This window comes from Astyanax mexicanus, chromosome 24, assembly GCF_023375975.1.
Source record: "Astyanax mexicanus isolate ESR-SI-001 chromosome 24, AstMex3_surface, whole genome shotgun sequence".
NCBI classification, from domain to species: Eukaryota; Metazoa; Chordata; class Actinopteri; order Characiformes; family Acestrorhamphidae; genus Astyanax; species Astyanax mexicanus.
Genome location: NC_064431.1, coordinates 12816200 through 12831349, shown reverse-complemented (window position 1 = coordinate 12831349; position 15150 = coordinate 12816200). Strand labels below are relative to the sequence as shown.

The 15150-nt window shown below is 38.0% G+C and overlaps 1 protein-coding gene across 2 annotated transcripts in view; it reads right to left on the bottom strand.

Annotated features, from left to right (window-relative positions):
- Nucleotides 1–412: 412 nt before the first annotated feature.
- The window catches only part of raf1b (Raf-1 proto-oncogene, serine/threonine kinase b), a 29986-nt gene continuing 15248 nt past the window's right edge, over nucleotides 413–15150 (bottom strand). For both annotated transcript variants that reach the window (XM_022682404.2, XM_007229623.4), the window contains exons 6-17: nucleotides 14855–14947; nucleotides 12479–12632; nucleotides 12335–12359; nucleotides 11162–11268; nucleotides 10804–10921; nucleotides 9052–9136; nucleotides 8345–8521; nucleotides 7131–7177; nucleotides 6275–6393; nucleotides 4751–4882; nucleotides 3529–3663; nucleotides 413–2634 (exon numbers count right to left, since the gene is read on the bottom strand). In XM_022682404.2, the coding sequence (XP_022538125.2) occupies nucleotides 2494–2634; nucleotides 3529–3663; nucleotides 4751–4882; nucleotides 6275–6393; nucleotides 7131–7177; nucleotides 8345–8521; nucleotides 9052–9136; nucleotides 10804–10921; nucleotides 11162–11268; nucleotides 12335–12359; nucleotides 12479–12632; nucleotides 14855–14947 (1333 nt within the window). In that variant the 3' untranslated portion in view covers nucleotides 413–2493. The remainder of the gene's footprint in view (nucleotides 2635–3528; nucleotides 3664–4750; nucleotides 4883–6274; nucleotides 6394–7130; nucleotides 7178–8344; nucleotides 8522–9051; nucleotides 9137–10803; nucleotides 10922–11161; nucleotides 11269–12334; nucleotides 12360–12478; nucleotides 12633–14854; nucleotides 14948–15150) is intronic.

Here is a 15150-nt window from a genome sequence, read left to right as displayed (position 1 = left end):
TAAATGAATCAACAGGTTTATCAACAGGGCTTGACAAACAGACTACGGCCCTAATTTTATTACAGCGTGTAATGAGCACTGTTTATTTAGAGGAAGTGCAGCCAGAATTTGAATACTGGTAAAATCCCTATTTGAATAGCAGTTGTAAAGCAGCATATTTTCTATGTCAAAATATTCTATGTCAAAAATATTCTGTGTCAAAATATCGTACATCAAAAAAAAAAGCGTCTTCAAATTTCGTGATACACCATCTTGTCACCCAGCCATAATTCCAACCAAAACTGTGTTTACTGTAAAATGTGTCAAACTGGATTCTGAATTTGTAAAGTTCAACCACAAGGTGGCACACAAAACTACAGTTCAAGAAATCCTGATGTTGCAAATGTACATAAGGAAATATTTAGACTCTGGATCCAATTCTTTGTGTTTTTATTTGTCTTACTTTTATTAAAATACAAAGCTTTAACAGCCTTTAAAGTATACAAGTTAGACGTGGTGTCAAAGAGCAAGTCGAAAATAGATGGAAATCCATAATTATTCCAATTATTCCATGGAACAGTCGTCCATAGTTTCTCTTTGACAAAGTCTCAAATGGAGATCACCAGCCACTCCAACTAATAAAATAAAATAATCAAAAATAAGCCAGAGGTCTGCAGATAAGGATAAAGATCCATCTGATATGTACATCAACATTTTCTAGTAAATATCAATCAATCAATTTGATCTGTACATCTACACCTTTCATACGCCAAGTATGAAAACAAAACAAAACAAAATGCGAGTTGACCCTTGGACACTTAATGTACAGTTTGCTGTGTATCTCACACAGGCTGTTCTGATCACCACCACCACTGACACACAGCTATACTACATGGACAAAAGTGTTGGGACACCTGATCGTTGTGCAACAGGGAAAAAAAGAATCACCTTTGGTGCAAATCCAATATTATCCAATCTAATCATATAGAGTTTCCACTGAACCTATCGTTGGGCATTGGGGTGAAAACTTTTAGAACCTAGATCATCTCAGTTGTACCATATTTTTCACACTATAAGGAGCACCTAAAATCCTTTAATTTTTTCAAAAAATGTCAGTGCACCTTATAATCCGGTGCACCGTATGTATGAATCTTACCAGTGAGGTAACGAGCAGTAAAGCCACTCTGCTGAAGTACAGCGTTATAGTTTAGTTCTCCAGCAACGAGACTGAAGCAACACTAGCATTAGCCGCTAACCACGCTGAGCCCTAGCTGTTTCAACATTCAGAGGTGAGTATTATCAGCCTGTAACCCCGGATAGCACTGCTGGAGCACCATTAGCAGTAGCCACATTAGCTTACCATGGCTATCCTTAGTGGAAATCTAAGCTTACTGTAAATAAACAGAAGGGCTTTACTTACCCAAATAAACAGTTTTTGGGAGAGAAATCTGTTAATTAACGCCCAGCACTTTTTTTAAAGAATTTTGTTTACTTAGCTTAGCTTTACAGGTCTCAGGTCCCCTGTTCCATACTTGTGTCATATAATGTGCCTTATGTATGAAAATAGACCAGAAAATAAATGTTTTTTGATAGTGCGCCTTAAAATCTGGTGGACCTTATAGTGAAAAATGTGAAAAATATGGTAAATGCATCTAGTCAGTCAGAGCAGAAAGTGCAGTCTGAGTTTGCCTCTACTGAACCCTAATCTTAAAGTACATTTTTACTTTCAGGACTTGGATTTGCTACCTCTGGTGGTGTAACTTTAATTGTATTGAACGGAAACAAATCAAATGAGGCTGCCTCCACTTAGAACACGATTTTGTGCACAAAAATGTTTACTTTTGGATTTTCCACCTCTTGTGTACATCCAGTCTAATCCAGTCTAACCAATTGGTGTAGAATCTGCAGTCTGAGGTAACCTCCACCAAAACCTGTCTTTAGGCACTGGGAAAAAAATACAGTCATTTAGGATTCAGATACATTTTCAGCAAACCCTCAGATAAGGCAAGATGTCTAATACTATGTTCTGACTGCCAGCCCAGATTTGATTTTTGGCATATCTAGATTGTCCAGATTTGTGATCAGTCTGGACAGCCAGCGACCACATGAAATCTGATTTTTACAAATACAATTATAATCAGATTTGTACAGATGCGTCTCAGTCTGGATGCTCTGAAAAACATCATCAAATCCAGAGTGAGGGAATTGCAGGGGTCCAAGGAGAGTTACTGACGTAGACCTCAAAACCACAGTTACCCATGCAGATTTGCTTATGATGTCCAGACAGGCAAATCCAATGTGATCACTCGCAAATAACAGTGTGGACAGTCATCTCAACAGATCTGATCTGAGAGCTAATCTGATTTGCCTGTGACTCTGAAGATAGCCAAAATGCCTTTGATAACGAGCGTCAAAGCATGGACTCTTCAATATGACCACCTTTCCAATCTGATGGCCCTAAATAAGACAAGGCCTCGGGCACTTTGGCTTAGGAACAGAACTGTATGGTCCGTGCTAGAAGATGTTGAGTCTGGTGGAGGTCAGGGTGCCGATGTTGATGTCCTCAGTGTGGGTGGCTCGATGGAGCGACGGTTCTGAGGCGCTGCGGTTGATTTTGGGCAGCGAGTGCTGCAGCAGCTCTATAGACGCCAGAATCTGAGAAACAGGAAGAAGGAGAATCAGACAATAACGCTTACTTTAATAAAATTAAACTAAAATTAAGGCATATTAGCATAATGCTAACGATGACTGTTTAAAGGGTTCATTCATATACTGTATATAAATGTTTTATAAGAATTGCTTATTATAAAAGTAATATTTATAACAGTAATTGTAAGGATAAACATGTAAAATGTAAGTTTTAGTTCAATTTATTTATAAAGGAACAATCAGTAATACATTTGAGCAACTGTGAGAAATGGCTAGAGGAGTTCCATTTCCAAGCACTGGATAGAGTTCTCAGCCCCACCCACTTCTCCCCACATACTGTATGATGCCTCCCGAGGTCACTGAACATCAGTGATTACCTGCTTAGCAAAAAATAGCCAGCTCACCCATTTCCATGGCTGCAACACACTGTTTGCGTGCTGTTGTTTTTTTTATATCTGGCAACCCAGGGTGTGGGAATGGGGGATGTACCGTGCTGTATTGCATAATTCAAAAAAATACTGGCTGAAGCTCTGCTGACGATAGCTGTCGACGCTTAAACTTAGCATGTTTCCTAATATCTGATAATACACCAAGACCATATTATGAGTTACTACAGAAAATATAATCCTTAAATGGTCCTTTAATTGTAAATATATTTAAATATCTACACTTCTGGTTTTCTATCAAAGTACTTGCACTTTAGTTAAGATTTAACAAAATTATTCACATTCATTATTTCTTAATGAACCTGGTATGCATCAGAGCTACTTTTTTGAAACCTAAAATATATGATTTATTTAATTTTTATATTTATATAACTTTTGTCAACTTTTTTTAAAAATAAACTTGGCCAACAATTTCCCTTTTTGTGTTTAAAACAAAAATAAAAATGTTTGTTACCTGAGGGAACAGAGGTCGGTCATCTTTAGACTTCTTGATGCAGTCGGATACCAGCCTCTTCATGGCTTTGGGGCAGTTCTTGTAGAGCTTGCTGAGGTCTGGAGCCAGGTATCCTCTTCCAACCATAAAAATGATCTAGAAGTAAGAATCATACACACAGATTTAATCAGACAAATCAACTTCATTAAATATTTAACACCAACACCCTGGATAATCTTCAACAGAAAAATGGAACGGGTAAAAGTAAATCAGTATTGGTTGCCAAAAAACCTGCCCCTCCCCCCAGGCTTCTCGAGAACAATGCGAGCCAGGCTGGGCCATGAGCTCGTGGTTTCTCCAGAGGAATGTGCGAGGGAGTCCAATCCACCACAAACAACCAAACAGAACCGGGGCCCGCGTTATCCACCAGCCTGGTCCCAGTACGAGTCCTTGGGATAACAGCGCCTAAATTTAGCAGCTGGGCTTCAGGGTGACGGCCCTGTCTGAACTTGCTCTGTGAGAACTATATCTCTCAAACTTCAAAAACCATGGATCTCCAGCCTTCCATGCCACTACTAGAAGTTAACGTTAAAGAATAATACTATGTAATCACTTAAACACACAAAGGTGTTAAACAAACCAAAATACTCTGTGAAGCATTTAGGTGCTCTAATCTGGGGTGCTGTAAACTTGAGGTTTCTAAGGCTGGTAACTTTGATAAACTTATTTAGTACATCACAGGAAACTCTTGGTCTTCCTTTACTGATGAGAACAAGTTTAATCAAAGTTTTTGATCGTCTTTGTGACTGCACTTGATGATACTTTTAAAGAGAAACACTGAAACATTTCAGGTTGACAGACCTTAATTACTTAAGTCATTTTCTTTTTTACTTCGTTGAGCAGTTCTTGACATAATATGGATCACCATATACTGTAGAACCCCAATCAAGCATTTATGGAAGCACCTAGGATGCCAGCTTCAGCAAGTGTGCAGGGGCATCTGTGGGTTAATGCGCTTCAGGATGCCATACAGAACCTGTATACCTCACAACCACATGGTACATCTCATCTTTTATCCAGGCTAGAGGCAACAGGGTAGTGGAGCCTCCTTTAATATTGTACCAATCATACAGTTTTCTTTAATAAACTAATATTTCTTACACTAATATTGTAAAAACTTTCATATCATCATCATCATCATCATCATCATCACATTTCACTCAGATACAGCTGATGATGTTACCTGATCTCTGTTTGCAATCATGGAGTACGGCAGCTCTCCGGTCATCAGTTCATACAAGACGATCCCGTAGGAATACACATCCGACTGGAAACTGTAGGGGTTATTGTCCTGCATGCGGATGACCTCAGGAGCCTGGAGCACAGGAATGTTGCATAAATATGCTATGTAAATCAGTAATTCTGATATGCACTCTTTTATCTATTGGGATATCAGAAAGAGTAAATAGCAATATCAGTACTAAACAAACACTACAGCACTACTTAATCTCTACAGCTGTGATATTATTAATAGTTATATTTTACTATATAAAAAAAACTTTTTTATTACATACCCTTAAGGTATATTGCATAATTATGTAGTAAAAGAAAAAGTTTCGTTACAATTCAAATGTTTTGAACAAATAAATACATTCATTTCCATAATAACTTGCATAATGCAGCCTAAAAACACCTAGATGGTAGTAATAAAAAAAAGTGTTTAATTTGAAATTATCATAAAAAATCGATTTAACTTCTTACCATTTTCCAAAACTTGGACTATCTTTTATTTAAAAAATAATATTTCAAGTTTAAAATAAATATATACAGTACCAGTCAACATTTTAGATACAACTCTTCTCATTCAATGTGTTTTTTTTCTTTATTTCTTTATTTCTTTTTTACGTTGTAAAATACAGTTAAGAGACCACTTCAAAATAATCAGTTTCTCTGATTTAACCGCTTATAGGTTTATGTTTGAGTCAAATGAACATTGTGGTTTTATTCTATAGACTACAGACAACATTTCTCCCAAATTCCAAGCTAAATTATTTTATTTTAGAGTATTTATTTGCTAAAAATGAGAAGATCATATTTATTTAGAAAACAACAATACTTAAGTTTTATCTAAGGAAGAGTTAAGAATAAATAATTGATAGAATAACCCAGAATTCTATTCACAGCTTTGTTGTGTCTCCACCAGACTTTCACACTGCTTTTGGGTGACCATATGCCACTGTTGGTGCAAATATTTAAGCAGTCAGCTTGTTTGATGGCTTTTGACCATCTGTCTTCCTCTTGATTACATTCAATAAATTTTCCATTAAAATTCCAGCAGAGCATTGTAAGAAACTCATTTATGGTTACCGAAAGCGGTTGTTCGCAGTTATTTTGTCTAAAGGTTGTGCTACCAAGTATTAGGCTGCCAATACTTTTGGCCCATTTTTGGAGTTTTGGGTAAAATGATAATTGATTTGCCTTTTTTTCATTCTCTTTTGTGTTTTTTCATTGCAAGCAAAATACATGAAGATATTAATACCAAAACATTTGTGATTGCAATCATTTTCTAGAAGAAATTGAGTATTATCTGACAGAATTGCACGGGTGCCAATACTTTTGGCCAGCACTGTATAACAGTTATTCCAAACTTTTAAACAGAAGTGAATATGTGCATTCTATGCTCACTTAGGCCCATTTCATCAAACTGAACTGAACGAAGTGTTGTGGCTGCATTTTTCTGGTTGAACAGGATGTTCCTACTACCCACCATCCACAAGATGGACCCTGAAGGCTGCCCCGATTGGTGGGATCCGCTCCACCTGGTCTTCACTGTGGCCAAACCAAAGTCTCCAATCTTCACAGTCAGACCTTCATGTAGGAAGATATCTGAGGATTCAGCTTAAGGGGTAATAGAGTTTGAATACAGTATGACTGACAAAATACTGTACCTCAGAGCTAGCATATGACTTTACAGACATCACATGAATTGTTTAGACACATCAGTAAAAAAAAAAACTTTTGGTCAAAAAATTCAGATTGACAAAAAACAAATCAATGGTCTAGACTGGTCTTATTAGCTCTTGGTGAGAGATTAATGACTGCTAGGCATGCCTCTTAAAACACCATATAAAATATTGTGCACAGTTAACAAATTTAGAGAGGAGGAGAGTCACTGGAATGGACTTGGACAAATTGCCTGCCATCTAGGCCATCCCTCAGACAACCACTGTCCCCTTTGTCTTCTGTTGAGTTGTGAAGAAGAAACCTTAACTGCTATGGACTGGAACTGTACTGTCTGTATTGTCAGAATCAACGTTCTGTTTGAAGGGAGATGATGGAGAGGGTTTAAGTATGAAGGTAACACACTGCCCCAACTACTGGTGTGAAGATTAGGGGAGCCATCAATCACACACCACCCTCAGTCACCTTTAGTAGTGATACAAGAGACACTAATATCCTACTGCCTCTCGTACCAGTGCTTCCAACAGGCATTCTTTAGCTGGATAATGCCTGTCCACACACAGCAAAGTTTCCCAGGAATATTTCCGTCAGGTCGACTATTTTTTTTTTTTTTTGGTTGAATACACTTAAAAAGAGCAATTTGAGCATTTTTTGAAGGATACTGTTTGACTTCATGTCCCGGTGGATGATATTCTTTGCATGCAAATAACTAAAATGAGGGGAAAAACATTAACAACCTTGAGACACAGTTCCATTACTCAGCGCTGCTATGTCTTGTTTTTTCAGCATTCTGCAGAATTTTGCAATATTCCCATCCAAACAATCCAATCTCTGAGCATCTGCAAAAATGCCTCCATGTTTACATGTAAAACACCCCTATTTTGAGTCAGTGTGAACTTTTGGCCTGGGTCTAAAAATAGGCTAATTTTGCTGTTGATGGAGTGGAAAAACTCCAAATTTCACTTGTTATGACAAACACAAATGCTGCAGACTGATAGAAATAAGTGAGGCTCTCTAAAAAATCCCCTCTGGCTCATTAACTCTTACGTTAATGTGAAAACAACCACCACCTCCAAATAATGTAAAGGGACACTTTCAAATGAAAAAAATCAGTTAATAAATTCCCTGGTAACTGGTTTAGATGGTTTAAGCTGGTCTTTGATGAATATGGTGGTTAAATTATGGCCATCACTGCAAAAACATATGCTATACTAGTAAGTCCGCTGGTTAATCAGCTCTTGACCAAGCTGGTCTTGCTGGTTGTCTAGCTTGATCAGGTTTATCATGCTTGTAGACGAGCTAACAATCAAAATCTAAAATAGCAAAGCATACTCTATACTGGTCAGGAGCTACACTTCAAACATCTTAACCAGGTTGACCACCTTATGAATGGTGAGTGGGAGCATAGGGTAGACTGGGTAGAATAGTCTACCACAACCTCTAAATACTTTTCTATATTAAAAACTACAATTTTGTTATTTAAAACCCAATACAATTGCATTTTATAATTGACTATATTTTTTAAGCAATACAAAATATATCAGGTAGGGGTGTGTAAAGAGTGATTCATTTTTGCTTAACGGTGATGGATAGATTTTTTTCGTAGGCGAAAATCTATGGAAATCAACAGTGAACACATTGAGTGCTTTGTGTCTGAGCATAATATAAAAGGTATTCTTAAGCTCATTAAAGGTAACCACCCATCAATATACATTCTTAAAGCCCTTGCGGATTTTACTGTAGTGAAAACTAAAAACCATCTGAAATTTTTATGCCATATAATTTTACATTATTAGGCCAAATAAAATACACCAAACTAAACAGCAAAAAAAACTGACATGTGATTTCAGCACTCCAAAAACCCTCCTAAACTCACTCCATGCCTTGAGCACCCTGCCTGGCGATATCAATCAGCTGGAACATCTGCAGGTTGGTCTCCTGGACATGCAGATGTTTGTAGAGGCTGCTGCCCTCACACCACTGCGTCACAATGGCCAGGTTGTCTTTGGTCATGTATCCCATAAACAGCAGGATGTTGACATGCCTGGTCTTCCTGTAAAGGAAATATAAAATACATGTTAAGTTAGCCCTGCTTCTTTTCTAAAAGCCACCAAATCCCACAAAATTCCCCTCTAGCTCATTAACTCTTACGTTAATGTGACAACAACCACCACCTCCAAATAACGTAAAGGGACACTTTCAAATGAAAATAAATCAATTAATAAATTCCCTGGTAACTGGTTTAGATGGTTTAAGCATCACTAGGCAACCTCAACAATGCACTCCTCACAATGAACTCAGAGGAAAGTGCCAGGACCCCAGCTCTAATACATCAGGCAACAGACACCTGTGCCGGTCAGCATCAAAATTAGAGTGATGAGGGGAGAGAACGCCATCTACCCACTCAGAGAGAGAATAGCATACTTTTTGCTCACTCTGACTCCAGCTGCTGATGCCGAAGAAGCCTGATGAGAATTTGGCTTAAAGGAGAATGTCAACTCAAAAAAGCTGACCTATCATGTGGACCAATTATTTCCTCACTACTCTGAACATCTCGCTGATGTTTCTCCTCAGGTTTCTCACCTTAGCACGGCCACCTCATTACGAAAGGCCTGAAACTGCTCTGGCGTCGGATCTGTGACCTTCAAAATCTTCACAGCTACGTCACCTGAAAGAAGAGCATTCATTAGGTGAGGAAATACAAAACGAAATAAAACCTTATTCAATTCCATCAGTAAAGTTCAAAACAAAGCTTTAGTACAGTACAGTGGTATGAAAAAGTTTGGGCACCCCTGATAATTATCATGAATTTCCTTTATAAATCATTGGTTGTTCGGATCATTGTTCAGAATTTTTGTTAAATATTTCATATATCAGATTAACACAGTTATATTTAAGAAGTGAAATAAGGTTTATATGATTTACAAAAAGTGTGCAATAATTCTTTAAACAAAATTAGGCAGGTGCATAAATTTGGGCACCCTTGTTGTTTTGTTAATTTGAATACCTTTAGCACTGATTATTGGAAAATTTATTTTGCAAGCTCATTGACCTTTCAAAAAAAATCTCAGATACATACAGAGCAGCTCCAAAGATCTACAACATCATCTTGCTGCAGATGGTGTCACTGTGCATCGGTCAACTATTCAGCGCACTTTACACACGGAGAGGCTGTATGGGAGAGTAATGCAGAAGAAGCCTTTTCTGAGCACCACAAACAGAGACGCTTAAGGTATGCTAAAGCACATTTGTACAGGCCAGCTTCATTTTGGAATATGATGCTGTGGACTGATGAAACTTAAATTGAGTTATTTGGAGGGCCGTACGCATGACGAAAAAAAGAACAACTCTTACTACCCACAGTAGTTTAGTGGTAGTTCCATCATGCTGTGGGGCTGTGTGGTCAGCGCAGGTACTGGGAATCTTGTTAAAGTTGAGGGGTCGCATTGGTTTTAGTCCATATCAGCAGATTCTTGTTAAAAAATCAGTGAGAAAGTTGAAGTTGTGCCGGGGCTGAATACTTCAACAAGACAACGACCCTAAACACTAAACATGCCCCAAAACACTATTCATGCAGAGGAACAAGTACAACGTTCTGGAATGATCATCTCAGTCCCCAGACCTGAATATTACAGAAAATATTTTGTGTGATTTAAAGCGGGTTGTTCATGCTCAGAAACCATCAAACCTGACTGAACTGGAGATGTTTTGTAAAGAAGAACGATCCAAAATACCTTCAACCAGAAGCCAGACTCTTTAGAGGCTGTTATTTCTGCAAAATGAGGATCTAGATGTAATTATTCTGTTGGGGCCCAAATGTATGCACCTGCCTAACTTTGTTTAAAGAATTATTGCAAACTTTCTGTAAATGCTATATACTTCATATCACTTCTTAAATAAATAAAATCATGAAAATAAAGGAAAATCACGATATATTAAATAAGCTGGCAAGTAAATATTCACTATATGTCCAAATGTAAATGCATTCACTTATCTTATCAAATGCGCACTCACACATTGTCCAGTCCCTGTAGCGTAGTACTACCAATAAAATAGGACCTTGTGGAGGAACCTAATTTGCACCATGACTAATTTCAGGGATGGGCTCCCAGCGTTCTCTGGAATGATGGTTCTCTATCAGTTTGGGTGTCAGAATGAGGGGTGGTAATTATCGTCTTACATCCTGACCTCACTAATACTCCTGAATAATATTAATTCATTTGTATTAGTGACTTTTACTTTGAAAAGCTCTGGTGTTTTGCTCTGTCTGTTCAAAATCTTTGCAGAGGAGACCTCCAAACACCAAGCATTATCTTAAGGAGCCTTCATACTTACCATGCCACTTCCCTTTATAGACTGTACCAAAAGACCCTGAGCCAATCCGGGAGTGCAGAACCACCTCGCTGGCATCGATCTCCCAGTAATAACTGGAATCCCTCTTCTCCCTGGGTCGCTGAGGGGCAAGGGGTAGATAACCAACAACTATATGACCAAACTACACAAAAAAAATATTTAAAAGCAATTATGGTTATTCTGTTTTTTTTTCTGTTAATATCTGCAAAATTATAAAAAATGTTCAATCCTTGCTAACAGTCAGCTTTGACGCAGGTCATATGTTCTATACTGTAATTAAGCTCATCACAGAGCATATACAGATAAGAAGAATTGGAAAAAGAAACATGTCGACACTCACTATTCTGTGTTTTTCCTGAATATTAGACGAAGGTGTTTTCTCCCTGTGAACTGGAGCGGGGGGATTGGACTGAGACCACCCAGTTGGGCTGAGATTAGGGGGGCTCCCTGTGTATTAAAGGACCAAAAGAGACACTGTTATCACATGTTGTTTTTCACCAATATTTGAAATTCAAATTTCAATCTTGAGATTTAATTTTCCCATTTTTACCCAATTTAAGGACATATACCCAATCACTGATTAAATTTACCGGATTTTCGCACTATAAAGTACACACCTAAAATCCTATAATTTTCCCAAAAATTCTTAGTGTACCTTTTAAGCCAGTGAGTCTTATGCATGAATTCTATCAGTTAGGTTGTAAGAAGCTGTAAAGCCACTCTGCTGAAGTACAACATTATACGGGAGTTTCAGTTATTCAATATTAATGGCCTGTAGCCTAACCCCAGCTAGCGCTGGTGGAGCAACATTAGCATTACCCCTTAACCGCGCTCGCTCTTTCGCCATTTAGAGGGGAGTATTATCTGCCTGTAGCTTGCTGCTAACCCCGGCTAGAACTGGTGGAGTAGCATTAGCATTACCCGCTAACCGCTCTCGCTATTTCGCTGTTCAGAGGTGAGAATCATCGGCCTGTAGCCTGCTTCTAACCCTGTCTAGCACTGCTGAAACAGTATTAGCATTACCCACTAATGGTTAGTCGCTAATGCTAATGCTCCAGCCTTAGTACTGAATCTAAGCTTACTGTAAATAAATGAAAGCTCTTTACTCACCCAAATAAACAGTTTTTAAAAGAGAAATCTGTGCAAGTTAACATCCAGCGCTTTTTTTTCTTTTCTTTCTTTCTTTTTTTTTTTTTTTTACAGTTTACATAGCTTAGCTTTAATTAACCTAGTGGCAAGACCTGCTTAATTATAAGTTCCTTATAGTGCCTTATAATCCAATGTGCCTTATGTATTTAAAAAGACCAGAAAATAAACATCCATTGATTTTGTGCCTTATAATACAGTGCGCCTTATAGAGCGAAAATTACAGTACTCCTTGATATCACTAGTAATGCTTCAAACCCTAGGAGTGTGAGGAACCATTTCACATGCCTTCTCCAGGACATGTGAAACCAGCCAATTACTCTTTTGATAATATGTTATATTATTATGTAAGTATGTATCTTTTTACCTGAGTCCTGTCTTTGAAAGCCATCCTGTTGCAGAAAGAACAAAGCACAACTTTTGCTTAAATATGGATATAAGGAGATATATATATACACACACAGAACCCCTTTATTGGTTAAATGTGTACAGTAAGAAAGATGTGCATTACCTCAGCTGCAAGCTCGTCCACAGGCAGGGTGGTGCTGACCATGTGGACGTTGGGCGTGGAGGTTGAGCGCTGCTTCTGCGAGAGAGAGCATTCTGGGGGCGGGACAGGTGTAATGTAGTTGAAGGCATGAGGGGTAGAGTGTCTGTGATGGGTGCTGAAATAGAAAAGAGAGGGCAATAGCTTTTTAAATTAAAATAAAAAAAAATAATCTTCAAAAAAAATATACAATGTAAATAAAATGAAACACTTTTTTTTTTTTTACAAAATCAACACTGGGTGTTCACATTAATGGGCTCTCCTAAATAAACATGATGTGCAATACTGAGGTTAGTCCTGGAAGGTTAATCAAATTAATCCAATTTATAGATTTACTGTTTTTCTTTAACTAAAATATAATGAGATTATATTTGCATCTTGTTCACGATAAATCTGCATGCTATTCTTAAAAAATGCTAAAATAAACATTTTTTATAGTGCTTGAACATAAATGTAAAAGAAAGAGGAGTTTGCATATTACATTTGCTATTGACTATTTTGCAACACTTATAAACAAAAAATGAATAAAACTTTCAAAGTCAGTTAAATCATTATTGACATTTACACACAAATTTGAAGGACATCAACATTTTTCCAGTAGAATTTCACCCAGACCTCCCTGAGGTTATTAAAAATCACTAAGGTTATGTCCATATACTGTACAGTAAGTCAATAACATTATAATTAGACTCTTGAACATGAGTTGCAAGAGTGCACTTTCATTTTTTAGCACAACTTAACACAGACTGAGCATCAAATGGATTAATCCACCCTTCTGAATCAAACCTTTTCGAGATATGAGGACTAATTAGATCCCGCTCATTAGAGCTAATGCACTCCCACAGCCTGATATGTTCAGTAATGGCTGTGCTGCAAGGCTCCTCTACTAACTTCCGAGAGGCTATTTCTGGTTTAACAGACACGCCCCTGAGAAATATTGCACCTCTCCTCCACCAGCAGCTTCATTATGTTCCCGTCAGTGCTTGCAGTGTTCACGTTAAAACTGCTTTTTTCTGGTATTTGCAAACTGCAAACTGCACAAAACGCAGGAAAATGCTTAATGTTAGATTTATATCACAACCTGCTACCAAACGAAGTTATACCTGTGATAGACAGTGCTGTGCAAACATGAAACATCCACTCTTCATTTGCTTAATTCCCAGTTAAAACAGCCATTGAAAGACAAGTTATTCATTGTTCAAGTAGATATGGATGATATGTAAAGCCAACAGAGATGCGCACACACAGAGAAAGACGAAGAGAGAGAAAAGATAATGCGGAATCTAAAAGCCAATAAACTTGTTGGTTAGTCAATCATGTTACGCTAGTGTTTGGACTCCCGTCAATATAAGCTAACGAGTCAGCCTCAGTAAGCGCATCCAACTAGAAATACTAAATAACGCTGAGTATCTAGGTTACAGTTATCAATTCAGTTGTTTATGATAGCAGATTATTGATTGTATTTTACAAAGAGCAGCCACTAACAGTAAGTGAGAGCTGAAGGAGAGAAGATAACTCTTACCGTTTTCTCTGATGAGACAGCATGTAATGTTAGCAACAGGTTGAAGTTTTGTACTCCTGTACTTCTAAGTTCACTGATGCCTCCTTGTAAGATGGCAAAATGGACGCAGGAGGAGCTAGAATGACAGAGCTGCCCAAAGCAGTGCCTTGTGTAAATATCGTGTGCGTTGTGTAAATATTGGCCTCTTGTGCTCATATCGGCTGATGCTGATTATCTAAAAAAATCATCCAGATTAATTGGCCGGCTGATATATTGGTCGATTATTATTTTAGAGGCTAAGTTTTGGGTAGTGCACCTCCTGGTGAGAGATCCCTGACTGCGAGACATGCCTCTACAATGCACTCAAAGACATTGTGCCCACTTTAAGGTGGTACACCATTGGATTATAAGAAGATGGTCGCGTTTCGACAAATTGTCCACCCTCCACTCCATTCATCAGCAAACCAGCCAGCAACCATCAAATCCTGAACTGCTATATGCTAAAGCCATATCGCCTTAGTCCCCAACATGCCTTATCCTCAGTCCTCAACATGCCTTATTGTCTTATCGCATCTGACAGCATAAACACCACATTTTTTTATTTGGTCATCATGAACTATGCTCTCCATTGATACTAATCAAATCTTCAAAAAAAAAAAGAAAAAAAAAGGTGTTCCTCAAGGCTAGGTTCTTGGTGCCCTCTTATTCTACATACAGATTTTTGTCACAATAATTATCCTTTTCTGCATCTTATATCTTACACAGGATGTTGATGGTGGAGTTCCTCAGAAACATCCCTTGCAACCTTCATCTGCGATGACAGAACCAACGGTACTAACCTGGCAGGAAACCGGGATAAAGAATCTCGCATCCGCCGGGATGAAAGTGATGGTAGGGAAGGAGTTCCACCTTCTCCAGGTGTGGGGAAAAGCCTGGGTGAGGAAAGGAAAATGGGAAAAGCATGCAATAAACTTCCATGAAGTTCATAATTCCACTTCATACGACAATATAGACAAAAGTATTTGGACATTGGGCTTTATTCTTGTTTCCTTCTGGAATCAAGAATATTTAAGAATTTATCCCACTTTTGTTGGAGTAAATGTCTCTAGTGTCTAGCCTAGAAGGCTCAATACTA